This window comes from Pseudoliparis swirei, chromosome 2 (genome assembly GCF_029220125.1).
Source record: "Pseudoliparis swirei isolate HS2019 ecotype Mariana Trench chromosome 2, NWPU_hadal_v1, whole genome shotgun sequence".
Lineage (NCBI taxonomy): Eukaryota > Metazoa > Chordata > Actinopteri > Perciformes > Liparidae > Pseudoliparis > Pseudoliparis swirei.
In genome coordinates, this window is record NC_079389.1 from 4,323,948 (window position 1) to 4,340,187 (window position 16,240).

Here is a 16,240-nt window from a genome sequence, read left to right on the forward strand (position 1 = left end):
GCCGCCGCCGGACTACCCCTCCGAACTCGCAGGTAAATCGGTGTCGCGTGACGGCGCCAAAAAGGAAGAAGGAAGCAAACTGCGACTGCGCATCGAGGCTCGGCTACAGCAACAAAGACACGCACGTGGGCGAGCAGCGGAGATGACTGGCGAACGTTGTGGGTATCTTTATCTCTATTTTGAGTGTGTGCATGTGTGTGCATGTGTGTATGTGTATGTGTGTGTGTGCGCGCGCGCTTCAGACTGAGATATGCAGTTAGCAGGTGTGGGGTTGCAGCTCCGCAGGCGGTGTGTGGCTTCTACCGACTGTATACAGTGTGTTTACGGCGTCTAGCTTAAAAAAATAAAATACATATATCTATAAATACATATGAATAATAACATTAACGAACATCTGATGCCGCGTGCAACAGTGCTGAGCCTCTAGCTCAGTCGTTGAGGTGGAGGTGGACTCAGGGTCACGTCTAGTGATGACTCAGCAATATCTCGACGTCAACTAATGGCGCCTCTGAGTGATCTTCCTCCACTGGACGGCTGGAAAATGCTGGTCGTCGTAACCCAACAGGATTGAGTGCACGTATTGATTATTTGTGGGGGATGTCCAAAGCCAAGCAGGGTTATATAACATAACCAATATGAAATTGTCATCTCTATTTTTTTTCATTTTACATGCAATGACACCGCGACGGCACCTTTTGGTTTCATCTGTCCTTCTGGTCAGCGCTGAGATTTATGCCCACGACCAAATAACAACAGGAGATGGATCTAAATGTTGTATTTGGGGCACGGTGTCGAAATGTCTCTTTTTATAACAAGACGTTATCTCTCCAATAGCCAGATAACGCCCGACTGCTCGATAGTGATCGATATCAGTGAAGGTTGCATAAAGATCAACTCATTAAAGACTCTGTGGACATTTATAAACATAGGGTTTGAGGTGATAGTCCATGAACGTCCATTGGGGGAGGGGGGCGTGAGCGTATCTAGTGGTATCAAGTCCCAGAGGGTTGAACTTCATTGAGTTTTAGGGATGGGCGCTACGACCACGGCCATATTGACGGGTGACTCGGTCGAATGCTGGATGTCCGGGAGCAAAAGAGCATATTTTTGATGCCGTTGGCTGTAAAAGGGTCTACGGTCATACGAATATTTCTAGTCGCTCTACTTTCGTCTTTGGCTTTTTCCGCCGTTGACGTCTGACGCCGGTGTAGAACTACGGTGACTCTTGAGTTATCTGGCCCAACTGGTGTCTAAGGGTACGATCACACCAGACGCGACTCTCAAAAACGCGTCGCTAGCAAAACCATTTATACCCTATGGTACGGCCTTTCAGACGCGCCTTTTAAATGCCGCGCAGTGCGTTTTTCAGGCGCGCTTAAAGTTAAAATATTCTAAATATTCTAACTTTAAGCGCAAGGCGCAAATCAATGTCACACTCGGCCAAGGCAGCCAATCGGATCAAGCAAGAGGCGGGCTTTCCTTCCTGTTTTCCCGACGAGGCAGCGGTATTTAATTCCGAAGAGCTTTATAATTCTAAATCGAAACACGACTCCAACTCACTCCTGCTAAGTCGGAAGTGCAACATATTTTTTGATGCCGTTGGCTGTAAAAGGGTCTTCGGTCATACGAATATTTCTAGTCGCTCTACTTTGGTTTTTGGCTTTCTCCGCCGTTGAAGAACTATGAAGAGTTACCGTGACACGATAACTCTTCATAGTTCGTAGTTTTCTGGCCCAACTGGTCTCTAAATATAGATATCTCCATATCTCCGGGGGCAAACGAGCATATTTGTGACTGATTCGCTGGCTGTAAAAGGGTCTGCGGTGATACAAATATTTCTAGTCGCTCTACTTTCGTCTTTGGCTTACTCCGCCGTTGACATTTGACGGCGGTGTACAACTATGAAGAGTCATCGTGATATGGTGACTCTTCGTTTTCTGGCTGGATTCGGCCTGGAGTTCGGGGGGTGGGGGGGGGACCGGTTGGCAAAGACCCGTTAATGAGGACTCTGCCGGTGGCCTCCAGTTCGGGCGTTCTGGTCGACGTGATTGCATTGTGCTCGCACAGATGGTATTTTTGTCAGCGTTGGCCTCGCTGCAGCGTGTTGGTGTGGGTTAAACATGACGACTAGATTTACAGACTCGTGATCGTACGTTCTCATTATGGACCGTGAAAGTCTGCGAGATGTCTTGGGCGCCGATGCCAAGAGTCCGTCTTGTGTTTCTGATCGTGGGTCTTAGGTTTCTTTCCAAGTTGCCGTTTCATTTCCGTTCTGATATTATGCGATACAGCAAAATTATGTCTGCAGTTATTTTTTGCCCTTCAATTTCATCGAAGAAGTCCAGATGTAAAGCAATCGAATTAACGGCTTGAAGAAATTATTGTTTATTGGCGTCGGCGGTGTCATCGTGCTACGCAAACATAATCGAAATGTATTTTATTTGCAACTTTATTAGTCACTTAACCCAACGGACAATATAGAGCCGAAACGGTTATTCAGTTAATATAAATAATGCACCGAAAAATGTTAGGTCAATATCTTTACATCAACACAATATGACATTGGATAGAGTAAGAAATTAATGAAAAATGTCCCTTCTTTATCTACTTTTATCTTCTGTACAAAATATTTGTGTTCACATTTTATTAATATTATTACTATTAAACCAGATTTTTTTCACAAAATAACTGTTAATTCATCGGCCACATATTTAATTATTATTAATATTATTATTCAACCTATTATATATATTTTTCGCAACATAACTATTAATTCAGTCACATATTTAATTAACATTATTATTATTCAACCTATGATATTATTTTTGTAAATTAAAATGTAAATGTGTCTCGGCCCTCATCCCTCGCTCTCTGTATTGTAGCCCTGTTATCCCCCCCCCCCCCACAACACACACCCACACACCACAACACTATCCATGTCAGTCACTTGTAAGTCATCGTCACCCTTCACACAGTTAAAGGGCGTGAGCCTTGCAGAGCTCTCTGATTACACAGCTGGTATGAAGGGGGCGGGGACTTCTGATATTACTGTAGACATGGAGGTGGCGGGCAGGAGCTCTGGCCAAGGTCGCCAACGCACTACGTCAGTGGACCAATCAGGACACAGACAATATAAGATACGGGGGAGACATGCATACAGGGCTCTCAAGTTTTGAAGACAGGCAAGAGTGACATTTCCATCAGCACTTTTTTTTGAATGGCTGATAAGTGGCTCCTCACAGCAGAACTCCAGGGGAGCGCTTGATTCCTCCACGGTGAGGGCGGCGCGGCCAGCTCATGTTTGCGCTCTTCGGCACATTAAAACATTAAATAGCCAAGAGTTTTTTTCAGCGTGAGAAATACGATGTGTGGCGGGAGTGCGTGACTTAAGACCGACATGCGTGAGTCTCACGCTCAATGCGTGACACTTGAGAGCCCTGATATATCCCATATTTACTTTTATATCCCGTCTATTTTGCCATCATTTGGCGTATTAAGCGGCCCCGAGGTGCCCTTCCCTTCCCTCGTTTGTTTGTGCTTCACTTCGCTCCAAATTTAGACCTGGAGGCAAATTTTAAAGATGAAAATAAAAAGGACTTTCAATTTTTATTATATAATTTTAACCTTCAGCGGCCTAAAGGTCAGCGATGACCGCGAGAATTAGTCGTGGTGGCGTAGAAAAAAACGCCACCGGACTAAAGACATGAATGAAATGCAGAGCACAGCGGAATTTAATAAATAAAATAAATAATCTGTTGAGGGTTTGATGGTTATTTATTTGTGCTTCAAAATGAGTCTTACGTAGCTTCCTAGTTCTTGTTGTACAAAAAATGGGCTTTAGCTCACGCATGGCGAAAAATAAATGAACGCTATTATTGCTCTGTGACGGCATCAAACTGGGGCAATTCATACCTTGATATTCATGATATAGATATACATGTCTCATCGTGGGATACCAGCCAGATGTAGAACAATCATTTTGAAATTAAGAATGATAAAGATCTTTTTTTTTTTTTTACCAGTACTCATTTTGCACATGGCGAGAAAAACACGACGATGATATATTTATTTTCATTTACGGTTTAAATCCAGCTCAGAGAAGCGTCTGCAGGAGAGGAACGGGGATGAAAACATACCTTAAGCATGTGCATATTGCACTTCGATGTGGCCAATCAAAACATTTGTTGGTTTCCCTTGTTGCAGGTTCCTGGCATATATGATTTCACACTCTTTTGTTAACGTATCTGTGTCCCCATCAATCATGATTGACAGATAGGAGCATCCTTAATCTTCTCGTACGTCTTCCGTTTCAGTGTATCTGCGATGATGCCAACAATGCTCTCAGGGTCGTAGTACATCGAGAGCATCACGTCCCCCTGGAGTCAAGCGACGAGGGGGGGGGGGAGCACCCTCTCTTTTGAGTCCAGGCAGCCCCCTCTCTGTCGCCATGGCAGCTGATATAAAAACACAGCAGGGAACCAGTGATTTATGACCGATTTATTTATTTATTTAACAAAAACACACATATATCCAGGGCTCCAGACTAACTTTTTTTACTAGGAGCACAGTGGCCCCTAACTTAAAATTGTAGGGGCGCAAGCAGAAAATGTAGGGGCACACACTATAAATCGACTTCCAAAGTTTTCCCATCATTTTTACTGTATTACTGATAAATAATTTGACAATATACAATCTTATAAACTTGTGCAATAGTTTTAATAACATACACCAGTTATACAGCTTAAAAATACAAAATGAATATTTATGCTCCACTGACAACAACAGAACAAGTTGTAGACATAACTTGTGCATTAACACTTCCTACAAAAGATCACCCCTTGGTGGGGGATAAGGTGCCTGTGTTGGCCAGCCCTTGTAATTAGGCCTCCTTGTACGTTGAGCCTGATTGAGCCACATGTCAACAGCCTCTTTGGCATCAAAATCATCGATGTTCGGTCCCTCCATACTAATTCTGATTAAGTCCTCAACAGTGTCCACATGAAGAGACCCCCTGACATCTGACTTAATCCTCTTCTGGGAAGAGAATCCTCTCTCGCACACAGCAGAAGACACTGGGAGTGCAAGCATCATGTGTACAAGATGTAGGATGTTCTACAAAGAATAGAATAATAGTTTAGGTTTCAGTCAATCAAAAAGTCATATGCCAATTAAATTAATGAGAATATCATATTTACTTTGTCGTCAGAGCAGAACGGCATTTTGGTCAACATCATCCCCCACAGGGCATGGTATGACTTGTCCATGTAGTTTGTAACAATGACAATTTTCATCGACTGATACTCCTCTCTTGCCAGCTTGGTATCACAGCCATTTCTAAAAATAGTGAAAGGAAAAAATTATCAAACTAAGTTTCTGTAGGATCAAGGTAAATGTTTGAAATGCTGTTCTGTGTTATAATTAGGGATGCACCGATCTGATCGGCGCCGATCCATATCGGCCGATATTCCCATTATCGGTTTTGATCGGCGTTCTCAAAACGGCCGATCAGATGACGTCACATCTGCGAAAACTATCAGACGTTTCAATCGCCGCGCAACGGAGACGATGCGCCTGGCGAGGGCCGCAGAGTGAGAGGTCAGAGGGGATCCTCACCACCGAGCGGCGTCCCCGTCCCCCGAGTTGAATCTCTGGGTCGACTCAGCCGACTCTCACATGTCTGAACCCCGATAGACTGATGCTCACGGTAAACGCATTCGATCGGGAGCGAGCGAGGGTTTTGATAGAGTTAGTGGAAGGATTTATGTGACAACATCCGGTTTTGCAAAGTTAGCGGAAAGAACCACGTGAAACAACATCCGTTTTTCAAAATAAGATGACGACAAATCATACACGAACATATAAAAGTAAACAATGAACTGATTTTGTATCTTTATAGATCTTTTCTGAGATTTAGCTTAAATTATGCTAACATTAAAACATGTTTACTGTACCAAGGAAGAGTTTATAAAAAGTCAGACTTTTGTATGTTAAGAAAAGTCCTGTATATAGATTTCCCCAAGAGTTCCAGGAAATGAATGATGCAGATGTGTTCCATACATATCTGAAATCCCCTACAATAGCAATCAATCAATTTTAATGTATCAATCAGGACATTTTTCAAAGTAAGTCCAAAATGTTTAAAGAAATCGGTAATTTCTTTAATGTTTGAGTTGCTTGATATATGTATTTCCTCATAGTCCTAGGCAATAATGCTACACAACAAATAGAATGCTTCAATCGACACCGTGATCGGTGATCGGTATTATCGGTGATCGACAGATACTGATTTCAGTGATCGGTGATCGGTATTATCGGTGATCGGCAGATACTGATTTCAGTGATCGGTGATCGGTATTATCGGTGATCGGCAGATACTGATTTCGGTGATCGGTATTATCGGTGATCGGCAGATACTGATTTCGGTGATCGGCACCAAAAACCTGATCGGTGCATCTCTAATATACACCTTAAAATGAAATCACATATTGAGCACAATTATTTATGTGTTAGTCCTACCACCAGCCTAACAGCTTCATCATTATGGTGCCTGTTTGCCTTCATGAACTGCAAAACATTCACAACAGAGAACTCTTCAGAAGTTACTGTATTGAGTTTAAACATCATTTGAGAGAAAACATACCTTGAGCATGTGCATGTTGCACTTCGATGTGGCCAATCAAAACATTTGTTGGTTTCCCTTGTTGCAGGTTCCTGGCATATATGATTTCACACTCTTTTGTTAACGTATCTGTGTCCCCATCAATCATGATTGACAGATAAGGAGCGTCCTTAATCTTCTCGTACGTCTTCCGTTTCAGTGTATCTGCGATGATGCCAACAAACTGTGCGCATGCTGTGTCGTTATTGTATGTTGCGTTTAGTTTGACACCATTCTTCCTTTGTAGATCAAGTTGGCCTTTAAATTTCGTAAAAGGCAGTTCTTCTTTGGCAATGAAATACGCCGTGTTAAACTTCAATCGCAATTCGGCCTCCTCGGCGCACTGGTTAGCCTCTTGTCTTCTAAATGCGACTGGGAGTGGAGCTGCACTTTCATTGCACAGGTCGCGGCACATTTTATGTTTCAGACTGGCGTTGTGTTTGATCAGCGTGTCGTGTTTTAATTGTGTAGTGCCAGTCTTATCAGCACATTTCGTGTTCCTCGCATGTTGTGGGAATCGACAGCAGAATTTACAGTTCATTGAATTGGTCTCCCTGAAATACCTCAGCCAGGTGAACTCGCGCAGCCACTCATCGCCAAAGCTGAACTTCCTGCCTTTTTTCGCCACGACTGTTTCCTCACAATCTGAGTCGGACTCATTCTCGGGATTTGTCTTCTCTATATCATTAGGTTTAGGAAGAAAGTACGAACTGATAGTCCGCTTCGCCATTGTTTACAGGAGACACCGCTATGTAAAATCTTTAGATTTGTGCGATAACCCCCAAGACCCGCCTCTTTTCACACATTAGCCTATAACCGTGATCATCCCCCCCTTCCCGCTGTCAATCATCCCCCCCCCCCCGCTCTCACACACAGGCCAGCCTTCTTCTTCTTTTTTCGTCTTCTTCTTCTGGAGTTGATGTCGCTTAGCAAACCAGTCATTCAGGCATTACCGCTAACTATAGTGGGCTGAAGTGTAGAACAAGTTTGTCAGCAACAAAAATATTTAATAACAAAAACCAAAAAAAATCTGCTAATTTACTGGTCGCGCATGCGGGAGTTGCTGAAAAATTTACTCGCACTGTGTCTAATTTTAGGCGCAAAATGCGACCATTTGGTCGCAGTCTGGAGCCCTGTATATCCCATCTTATGGGTTGGAGGGGGGGGGGGCAAGATGGATGATATTTGCAAACTGACATCTTGACACATTTTATTCCCGTCCACTCTCCTGCAGGTTATGCCCCCCCGAAGGCTTCCTGGACCCACAGCCGTGAAAGAGAAGGGCTGATCCTCGTTCTCCCCCAGGTTCCTGTTGCCCTGCGCCCCATCTTTCCCTCCCTCTCTCTCTCCTCCCAACAGCGCTGACACCCCCACCCGACCCCATCACCACCTTTTTAAGTCCGTCCAGACCCGTTCCTCCCCAAAGCCACTTCACACCCAGTCTCTCTCCACCGTTTAGTCGAGCTATCCTCCCCCCCGCTGGCTGCACGCCAGGCCCCATGGCTGCAGGAGGTCATGCCCCAGAGATAGATGTGTTGATCAACCTGCGACAGGTAAGAATACATAGAAAACACACACCAGACAACTTTAAATAAACCCCACTGTACATTACTTCAATGTCTGAAGTGTTATCAGCAATATCAACTGGTGGAAATATGTATTTTACAGTTCTAATAAGATAATCCTTACATTTTATATGACAAGATACAGGCAAGTCAATTCTGAGCTGCAGGGATTCTGTTACCTCTCAGGAGGTTCACTATCCAGAATGGCATCAGCTTGTAAAAAAGCCAAAGAAAATGTGCCCTAATTAGAGCTCCCCCAAGCAACTAGGTGAGTGAGAACCGCATTCCAAAATGTCAAATGATTCCCTGACCAGAACCCTGAAGAAGAATATCGTATTATGTCACAGTGGAAGCAGACAGACAAACCCCATCCGCGGTATGCAAAACAACTGGATGCAAACCAAATGATGTGATATTTTCTTTGCAGCCGGCGGTGCAGGTTTGCATTATGAGATGTAAAAGTGAGGGAAATGAAGCGAGGTTAATAGTTCATTTAGGAAATTGACTTGCACCTTTTCAAGTTTTATAAAAAAATGGATATGCAGAGTGCCGAGAACTAGAGGAGAATTTTGACTTTTCAATCCAGTTTATTTTATATAGTCCATTCTCACAAATTAAAATTTTTCCTCAGAGTGCTTTACAATCTGTACATATAGACATCCCTGTCCCAGAACCTCACATCGGATCAGGAAAAACTCCCAAACAACCCTTCACGGGGAGAAAAATGGAAGAACCCTTCAGGAGAGAACAGAGGAGGATCCCTCTCCAGGATGGACAGAACAATAGATGTCATGTGACCAGAAGGAATCATTTCAGAGTTACAACACAGTCAATGAATATGACAGAGTGTATGAATAGTTGGTAGTAGTCATGGACCACGATCCAGACCTCCATGATCCATCAGGCAGATGGAGGTAGAGAGGAGGGGGCGGGGCATCAGCAGGGCCACGGCATAGTTGGTAGTAGGCATTTTGATGGTGTCACTCTCATTGAGCCAGTAGAAGAAGCCTTCGTAACTAGAGCGGAATGCTTGCAGTGTATATTTTATTTTTCGCTGCATATTCCAAACATCAACTGCTGAAGCCAACAGAACGGCATCATCTGCAAAGAGTCGGAGGCCACCGAGCTCCCCTCCCACGCACCCTGAGATAATGTCCATCACAGTTTTGGTTGCAAGGGTCAATTCTAGGGGATACCAACACAGCTCTCACTTTTGGTTATATAAAGGCCGAATGGCTCACGCCAATGCACTCCGGTCCCACGCATAGGACTCTACCAGGAGACGGATTTGTAAGCCTTATCCGAATCCATCCCTAGGTTCACGAAACACACGGGGACTCAAATGGGCAAACTCCCATGTCCCCGCCCAAATGCTGGTCACTTTAAGAGAGCCAGTTCACTCCAAAGCCAGGAGGGAATCCGCATTGCTTGGCTTGTATCTAAAACAAGGTTCAACAACCTCTGTTCCTGATTGTTCAACGATGGCAAAGAATCCAATTTTGTGACCTTGAAATTGAAAGTCAATGGATTGGCAGAATTATGAGCCTAGAATGCCTTGAGGACTGATTCTCTCCCTCCAGTGTCACAAAGGGAAGAGTCACACATGGGTCTGTGGGATATGGTCACGCCATGGATGCTTCCGAGCTATTAGCTTGTGTTCTCAGGGAGAAATAGCGGTGCCACCTCGGTAGGTGATGTGTCACTCCGCACAGCGGGCACCATGTCATCCACAGTGTACAGCATACTGTGACACTGGCTTGAAGGAAATAATAGGCTGATTGCCTGGCTACATAAATGGACACTTCAATTCCCTACCCTCAATTACCTGTGCACTCTACTTACAGCACACACACACACGCACACACACACACACAGCATCCATAGAGAGACAGAGCAGCTTCTTTGCAGCATTATTGCTTAAAAATGATCGATGTCACTCTAACCTCTGACCAGCTTGAGTTATTTAGTTTTCTATGGTAGTTTGGTGTGAGGGTATGTGTGTGTGTGTGTGTGTGTGTGTGTGTGTGTGGAGGATATGAAAGCAAACCCATGTGGCCCAGCTGAGTGTGGGTTACCACAGAAACATCACCAGCTGCTGCCAGCTTACGTCAGCTGCAGTTTTTCTGAAGAGATCCTCTAATGCACAGGTGTCAAACGCAGGGCCAAATCCGGCCCGCCGCATCATTTTATGTGGCCCCTGACGGCTTGAAAGACATGTGATCCCCATTTCTTAAAGACATTCAAGAACATTTTCCCATGCTTTTATTTTGATGGTTTCAAATTAAATGGATTTATGTTGTAATATTAGAGACATTTTCTTCTGTACAATATTTCTACACTCAAATCAACAATAATCAAATGCAAAGAGAGTTATATAACAATGTTCGAGGAGTTTATAAAGTGTTTCCGGCCCTTTAAGTGGGCAGCCATGATGCTGATGTGGCCCACTGTGAAAATGAGTTTGACGCCCCTGCTCTTATGGGTGTTGGTGACTTTGGTCATTGCTTGTATAATGAAGATGTGAGACCGTAGGTGTTGGGTTTTGACTATGAGCTACGACAAGTTGCATTGCCTTAAGCTCCATTAGACACCGTAGTAAAGCCTCATAAAAAGCAACATGAAATAGTTCTTATTGTCGCAGTTTTATGTCTATTTTATTACTATAAGAGGGTGAGGATTACGGAGAATCTGCTCTGCTGAATCTGGTTCCTCCGTGTTGCTGCTGTTTGATGGCAGATTAGAAATGAAAAGGAGGCAACAGCAATGTGTGTGGTAGTCCGACGTTTGTGTGTGTGTGTGTGTGTGTGATTGGACCATATTTAAAGGCAAACTTGCAAACAATCCTAATCAGTGATGCGAACGTTTCGAAAATAATGGCTCATCAACATCAGCTGTGTGATGAAAAGGAAAAGCAAGACACTGACGTCGATATTTATGTTGGTTGTGATTTTGTGTCGACGAGTGCCAGCTCCTTCAATCAATGACGTCGAGATGATGGGAGATTTAAACACTGCAAAATAAAAAATATATAACAGGAAGCAACAGAAAGCGGCGTAATACCGAAAACACACTGATTGCATATTCTCATCCGTGTCACACTTTACACCGACTCTCTGGTGCTATACGATCCGCTCTTCCCGGCACTGGATTTTACAATTTTAGAATATAGCCGTGTACGTAGCGAACATACAAGTGACATGCTATCAAACAGTGTATCATACAATAGCCGAGGGCACGGGTGTCAAACACAAGGCCCGCGGGCCGAATCTGGCCCGCCACGTCATTTCATGTGGCCCCCGACGGCTTGAAAGACATACGATCAACTTCATGTACAATATGTCTACACTCAAATAAACAATAATCAAATGCAAAGAGAGTTTGTGGCAGCTGTGTCTGATTTGGCCTCGGCTGCTGGTGATTGGCAATCAGTCTGCAGCCGAGGCCACCCTTATAAAAGCTCCCACTTGAGAGTGGAGGAAAAAGGTGAGCAGAGGCGTATGTTTGGCGGTCTGCTCGGTGTGTGTTTCGAGAATAAAAGCATGTCTTCGAGCAAAACCTCTCTGTGTCTGGCAGATCCTTGGTGCTGGTGGGGGAAGCCCACGGGTGGCGGGGTCAGGCCTGCTACAGAGTTATTTAACGATATGTTGGGGAGTAGTTTATACATTTATATACTTCTGTTACAACCGGCCCTTTAAGAAGCGTTGTGGTGGCATCCATGATGCGGATGTGGCCCACGGGGAAAATGAGTTTGACACCCCTGGCCTAGAGGCATACACATAGACAACTCCCTTGCATGTGACACCATTGGGTTGATCCAAGGGGTAGTAGCCTCTTGAGTTGCGTCTCTGGCCATCTCGTGAATGCAAGACATTCACTTTCCTTTTAGCTTTGGTCTCCAAGAACTCCGGAGGGCACTAAATGCTAAAGGGATTCCTGTTTGGTGCAGAGCGGGTAGCGTACAGAGCTCTTTGAGGGTTATACTTAAGCACAGCTCGAAGTTGGTATGAACCTTTCGTGGAGATGAAAGTGCGAAATCTCGTGAGTCCTTTTACGTTACTTGGTTACTTGATCTATTGGTATCACAGCAATTTGATTGGCGTCACTTTCAAAACCAATACAGCCCACGATCACTGCCGACAGATATTTTTTTCGATATTGTTTCCAGGGTTATTGTAGGACAGAGATTCTTCACCGGGAACAATGTCTAGAAGAGCGTGACGCATGTCAGAAGGTTAAATACTCCCTGTGAAGGTTCAAGGATTTCCATATGCGGTCGATGCTTTTACCTTTTTGAAAATGCGAATGTTTTGTTGTCGTTGCCTCTTCGGCTTGAAAAATAGCTTTTACCTGGGGAAATTAAAAAAGGCAGAATGGGTATGATATTTCCTCTCGATGTGTGACTCATACAGAAGTAATCCCTCGAAATCCCTCTCGAAGTGTGTGGTGTTGGTGTCTGCATCTGCGGAGTCGGCGCCCTCGGCTTACGTTCACTTTTATTTCGCCGTCTTTGGAACTGGACAGAAAAAAACAACAGCAAATATGGCGAGTCGAAAACACCGAACACCGTTACCCAAACAGCCGTCAGGGGGGTCGTGCACTTCTTGGTTTCATTCGTCGATTGTTCCAACATCTGTCGTATCAGAGAGAATACAGCAAGCTACTGTATTATTTTGATTCAGTAGATACTGTAAAATTGTTACAGTAGAGATACTGTAAAATTACAGTAATTTACAGGCGTAACTACTGACAGTAATTTACTGTAATTTTGAATTATTACAGTAAATGACTAGAGATACTGTACATTTTTACAGTAAATTACTGGCAGCAGTTTCACCTGTAAATTACTGTAATTTTACAGTAAAATGTTTTACAGTGGAGGTTATATACAATGCCTATAGTTGAATTCATGGCTTGCACAGTGATTGCAGTTACAATAGTTCCAGGTTCTAGCATCCATAATTGAATTGTGTGTGTATATATATATATATATATACAGGACTGTCTCAGAAAATTAGAATAAAGTTCTTTATTTTCTGTATTAAAAAAAAAAAAATGCATGCATTCTTCTTTTCATACAATCAACTTGAAAATATTGCAAGCCTTTATTTTTTAATATTAATATTTATTTATTACTTAGCAACTCAAATATCCTATCTCTAAATATTAGAATATCATGAAAAAGTATACTAGTAGGGTATTAAACAAATCACTTGAATCGTCTAATTAACTCGAACACCTGGAAACACATTTTCAAATGTTTGATTTTGTTTTGCTGTTATAAATCTTTTTACTTGGTCTGAGGAAATATTCAAATTTTATGAGATAGGATTTTAGAGTTTTCTAAAGTGTAAAATCATAAATATAAAAAAAAAAAAAAAAAACTGCAATATTTATTTTTCATGTATATACCAGAATGCATGACATTTTTTTTTTTTTTTTTTTTTTATTAAATAAAGAGAAAAATTCTCAATCATCATATTTCTCTTGAGTATATAATTGAAGGTTTTTGAGGGAATTTGCTCTGCGTATGTTAATGGAAGTTTGGGTTTGGCAAAATGGAAGAGGTGTATTACAGCATTACATTGGTGGGCTGCCAGTTTGTGGGCAACTTAATCTAAAAGAGGTATGTGAAATGACATAGACCTCTCATCAGCGCAATATTGCACCTAATACACCATGATCCCCTGCAGCTGAGGCCAATTAGGCCTCTTCCTGGCACCTGTTCCTCAAGTCACTCCAAAAACAAGGCAAACACCCTTTTTCATATTAGTCAGCAGATGATGAATATTTTAATGCAGCACTCGGGCTCACCCATTCCATTAAATATGAAATATTAATGCTGCAGTAGATGTTGGGCAGTTGGCTCATGAGAAAAGGTTAAAGGCAGCATGTGTTTTCCTGAACAGTGATCACACTGTTAGAATCCTCCTCAGAATTGATTAGAAGTGGCCAAAGCAGCCACAGAGTAGTGCATGGTGACCCACGGTGCTAATACTCCTAAAGATGAAGAGTTCTTATCCGGTATTCATTATTTGGAGATTTCCTTCTCTATGTTGGCAACGCCACCTACGGAAATTGGATTATTTGATTCCTTTGTGCTGCAGTGGGTTTGTCTGTTGACGGCTGATTATTTTTTTGTTTTATTTGTTATTTTTGGTCCGACCAATAGTCTAAAACTCAAAGATAAATTTAAAAAAAACAAGTATTCATAGTTGAGAAGTTGAAACCAATGATTTATTTTTGTATTACTGCTCAGAAAATGACTTTTAATGATTAATCAATTTATCAAATTGTTGCAGATTTGGCCTTAAAAACACCAAAACATCAAATAATAATAAAACAAATGAAGCCGGTATTGATTATTTCTCCTGTGTTGTCCAGTTATCTCTTGTTACATTCAAACTATTTTCTCTCTTCTTGTAAAATAGGGGCATTTATCTTCACGTTATGATTAGGAGCAACTAGATAATCCTTGACAAGAGACCGTCAGCTGGTGGGAGGTCAAATAAAAAACATCCTCCTGATCTATCTACAACTCCATAACTCACTGCAGCTCATATTCAGACTGTATTTCCTTTTGAGAGACCCAACGACATTTTAAAGATTCACTTTAAATCTCTCTCGTAACAATCCCGCCCCGTTCTCTCCGCTCTCACATGGTGATACTGTATCGTTCGGATTTTCGATTTTTGTCTTCTTCTCTCACATCAGAGTTTCTCGCCAGACAGACCGACCGGTCCATCTGTGTCCGTGTGGATGAAAGTCTCATCTCGGTGTATCCCAAACACACCGGAATAAGAGCCTCTTCTAAAAAAGGCTACCGCTTCCCGTCGTCCAAAAAATCGGACTCGCGTCATGCCTCCGCCACCTGGGCACGGGTTAGCCCTCCTCCCCGTGCACCTCCACCTCCAACTGACTTCAAAGATGACATGAAAGAGTGGTGTGCCAACGGAGGACGAGCTAAAGCAACAAGCAGGTCGAGAGGATAATCCTTTTTGTTCCTGTGGCGTCTGCCACAGTTTAGTATTATTCGCTATGTGTTACATTCACACCATTATATCCAGAGCAAAGTAAGCAGGGGGATGACGTTAGAGGTGGAAGTTAAACCAGTATGGCTTCACCGGAATATAAAGCGACGAAAATAATGAGCAAAACGGAGCTGGAAACACCTTCTACTGCTCACTGGATTGAAAATACCCTATTTTTTTTTGGTATACTCTCTGGCTCCTTGTGTAGATAGGTAGCTCAGATCATTAAAACATATCCCGTCCCTTCCTCCCTCTGGTAATTAGGGAGTAATGGAGTCTCCTCGGCTCATGGGAAATTGGAGACCGCCAGAGTGCTCGCCGCTCTCGCCAGCACCAATCTGAGGCCCCCCATCCCAAAGATTCGACCTATCAGAGGCAACCGAATGGCAGGACACGCCTCCCCCTCCAGCCCCACGCCGGTCTCCAGGGGCTGTCGAGTGCATTAGTTCTTTGCTGCTTAGCACCATGTTGTATTGATCTGATGTCGTCAGGTGCAGTGGACGGTGGACAGACACAAGGTGCTTATCGCGCTGGAACAGGATTACAGGGCGCTACCTTCAGCACTCCGAGGAATGCAAAGCAAAAAAACAGGGTTTTGGGCCAACTGTGATTGTTTTTTTGGCATAATATTCTTTTCCGAGCGATATGCAATTCAAGGCAGTTTACAACAGTATATACAGTCCACACTGTAGAGGTTCCCACAGTATTTATTCGAGGTTTTCCCCTTTAAGGAATACTTTACCCGTAAAATTACCAATTCTTGAATAATTACTTTTTTTCTCATATGGCTTTTGAGCAAATGGAGACTCCGAAAAACACGGGTATCCAAAGACGTGCTTTTTTCACCATGATCGTACTATTCAAAACACTTCCTCCACGACCGTCTCAGGCACAGACCTGCAGCAAGCATGATACAGGAGTAGAGGAATTGTTTTTAATATATATATATATACTTACTTCGATTCGTCAAGAGTTATCTCTGTTTTTAT

General features: G+C 43.1%; 1 protein-coding gene across 5 annotated transcripts in view; it reads left to right on the forward strand.

Annotated features, from left to right (window-relative positions):
• Positions 1–16,240, forward strand: part of slc4a3 (solute carrier family 4 member 3) — a 56,499-nt gene continuing 40,259 nt past the window's right edge. For all 5 annotated transcript variants that reach the window (XM_056437039.1, XM_056437049.1, XM_056437076.1 and 2 more), the window contains exons 1-2: positions 1–158; positions 7,893–8,211. In XM_056437039.1, coding sequence (XP_056293014.1) covers positions 8,158–8,211 — 54 coding nt within the window. In that variant the 5' untranslated portion in view covers positions 1–158; positions 7,893–8,157. The remainder of the gene's footprint in view (positions 159–7,892; positions 8,212–16,240) is intronic.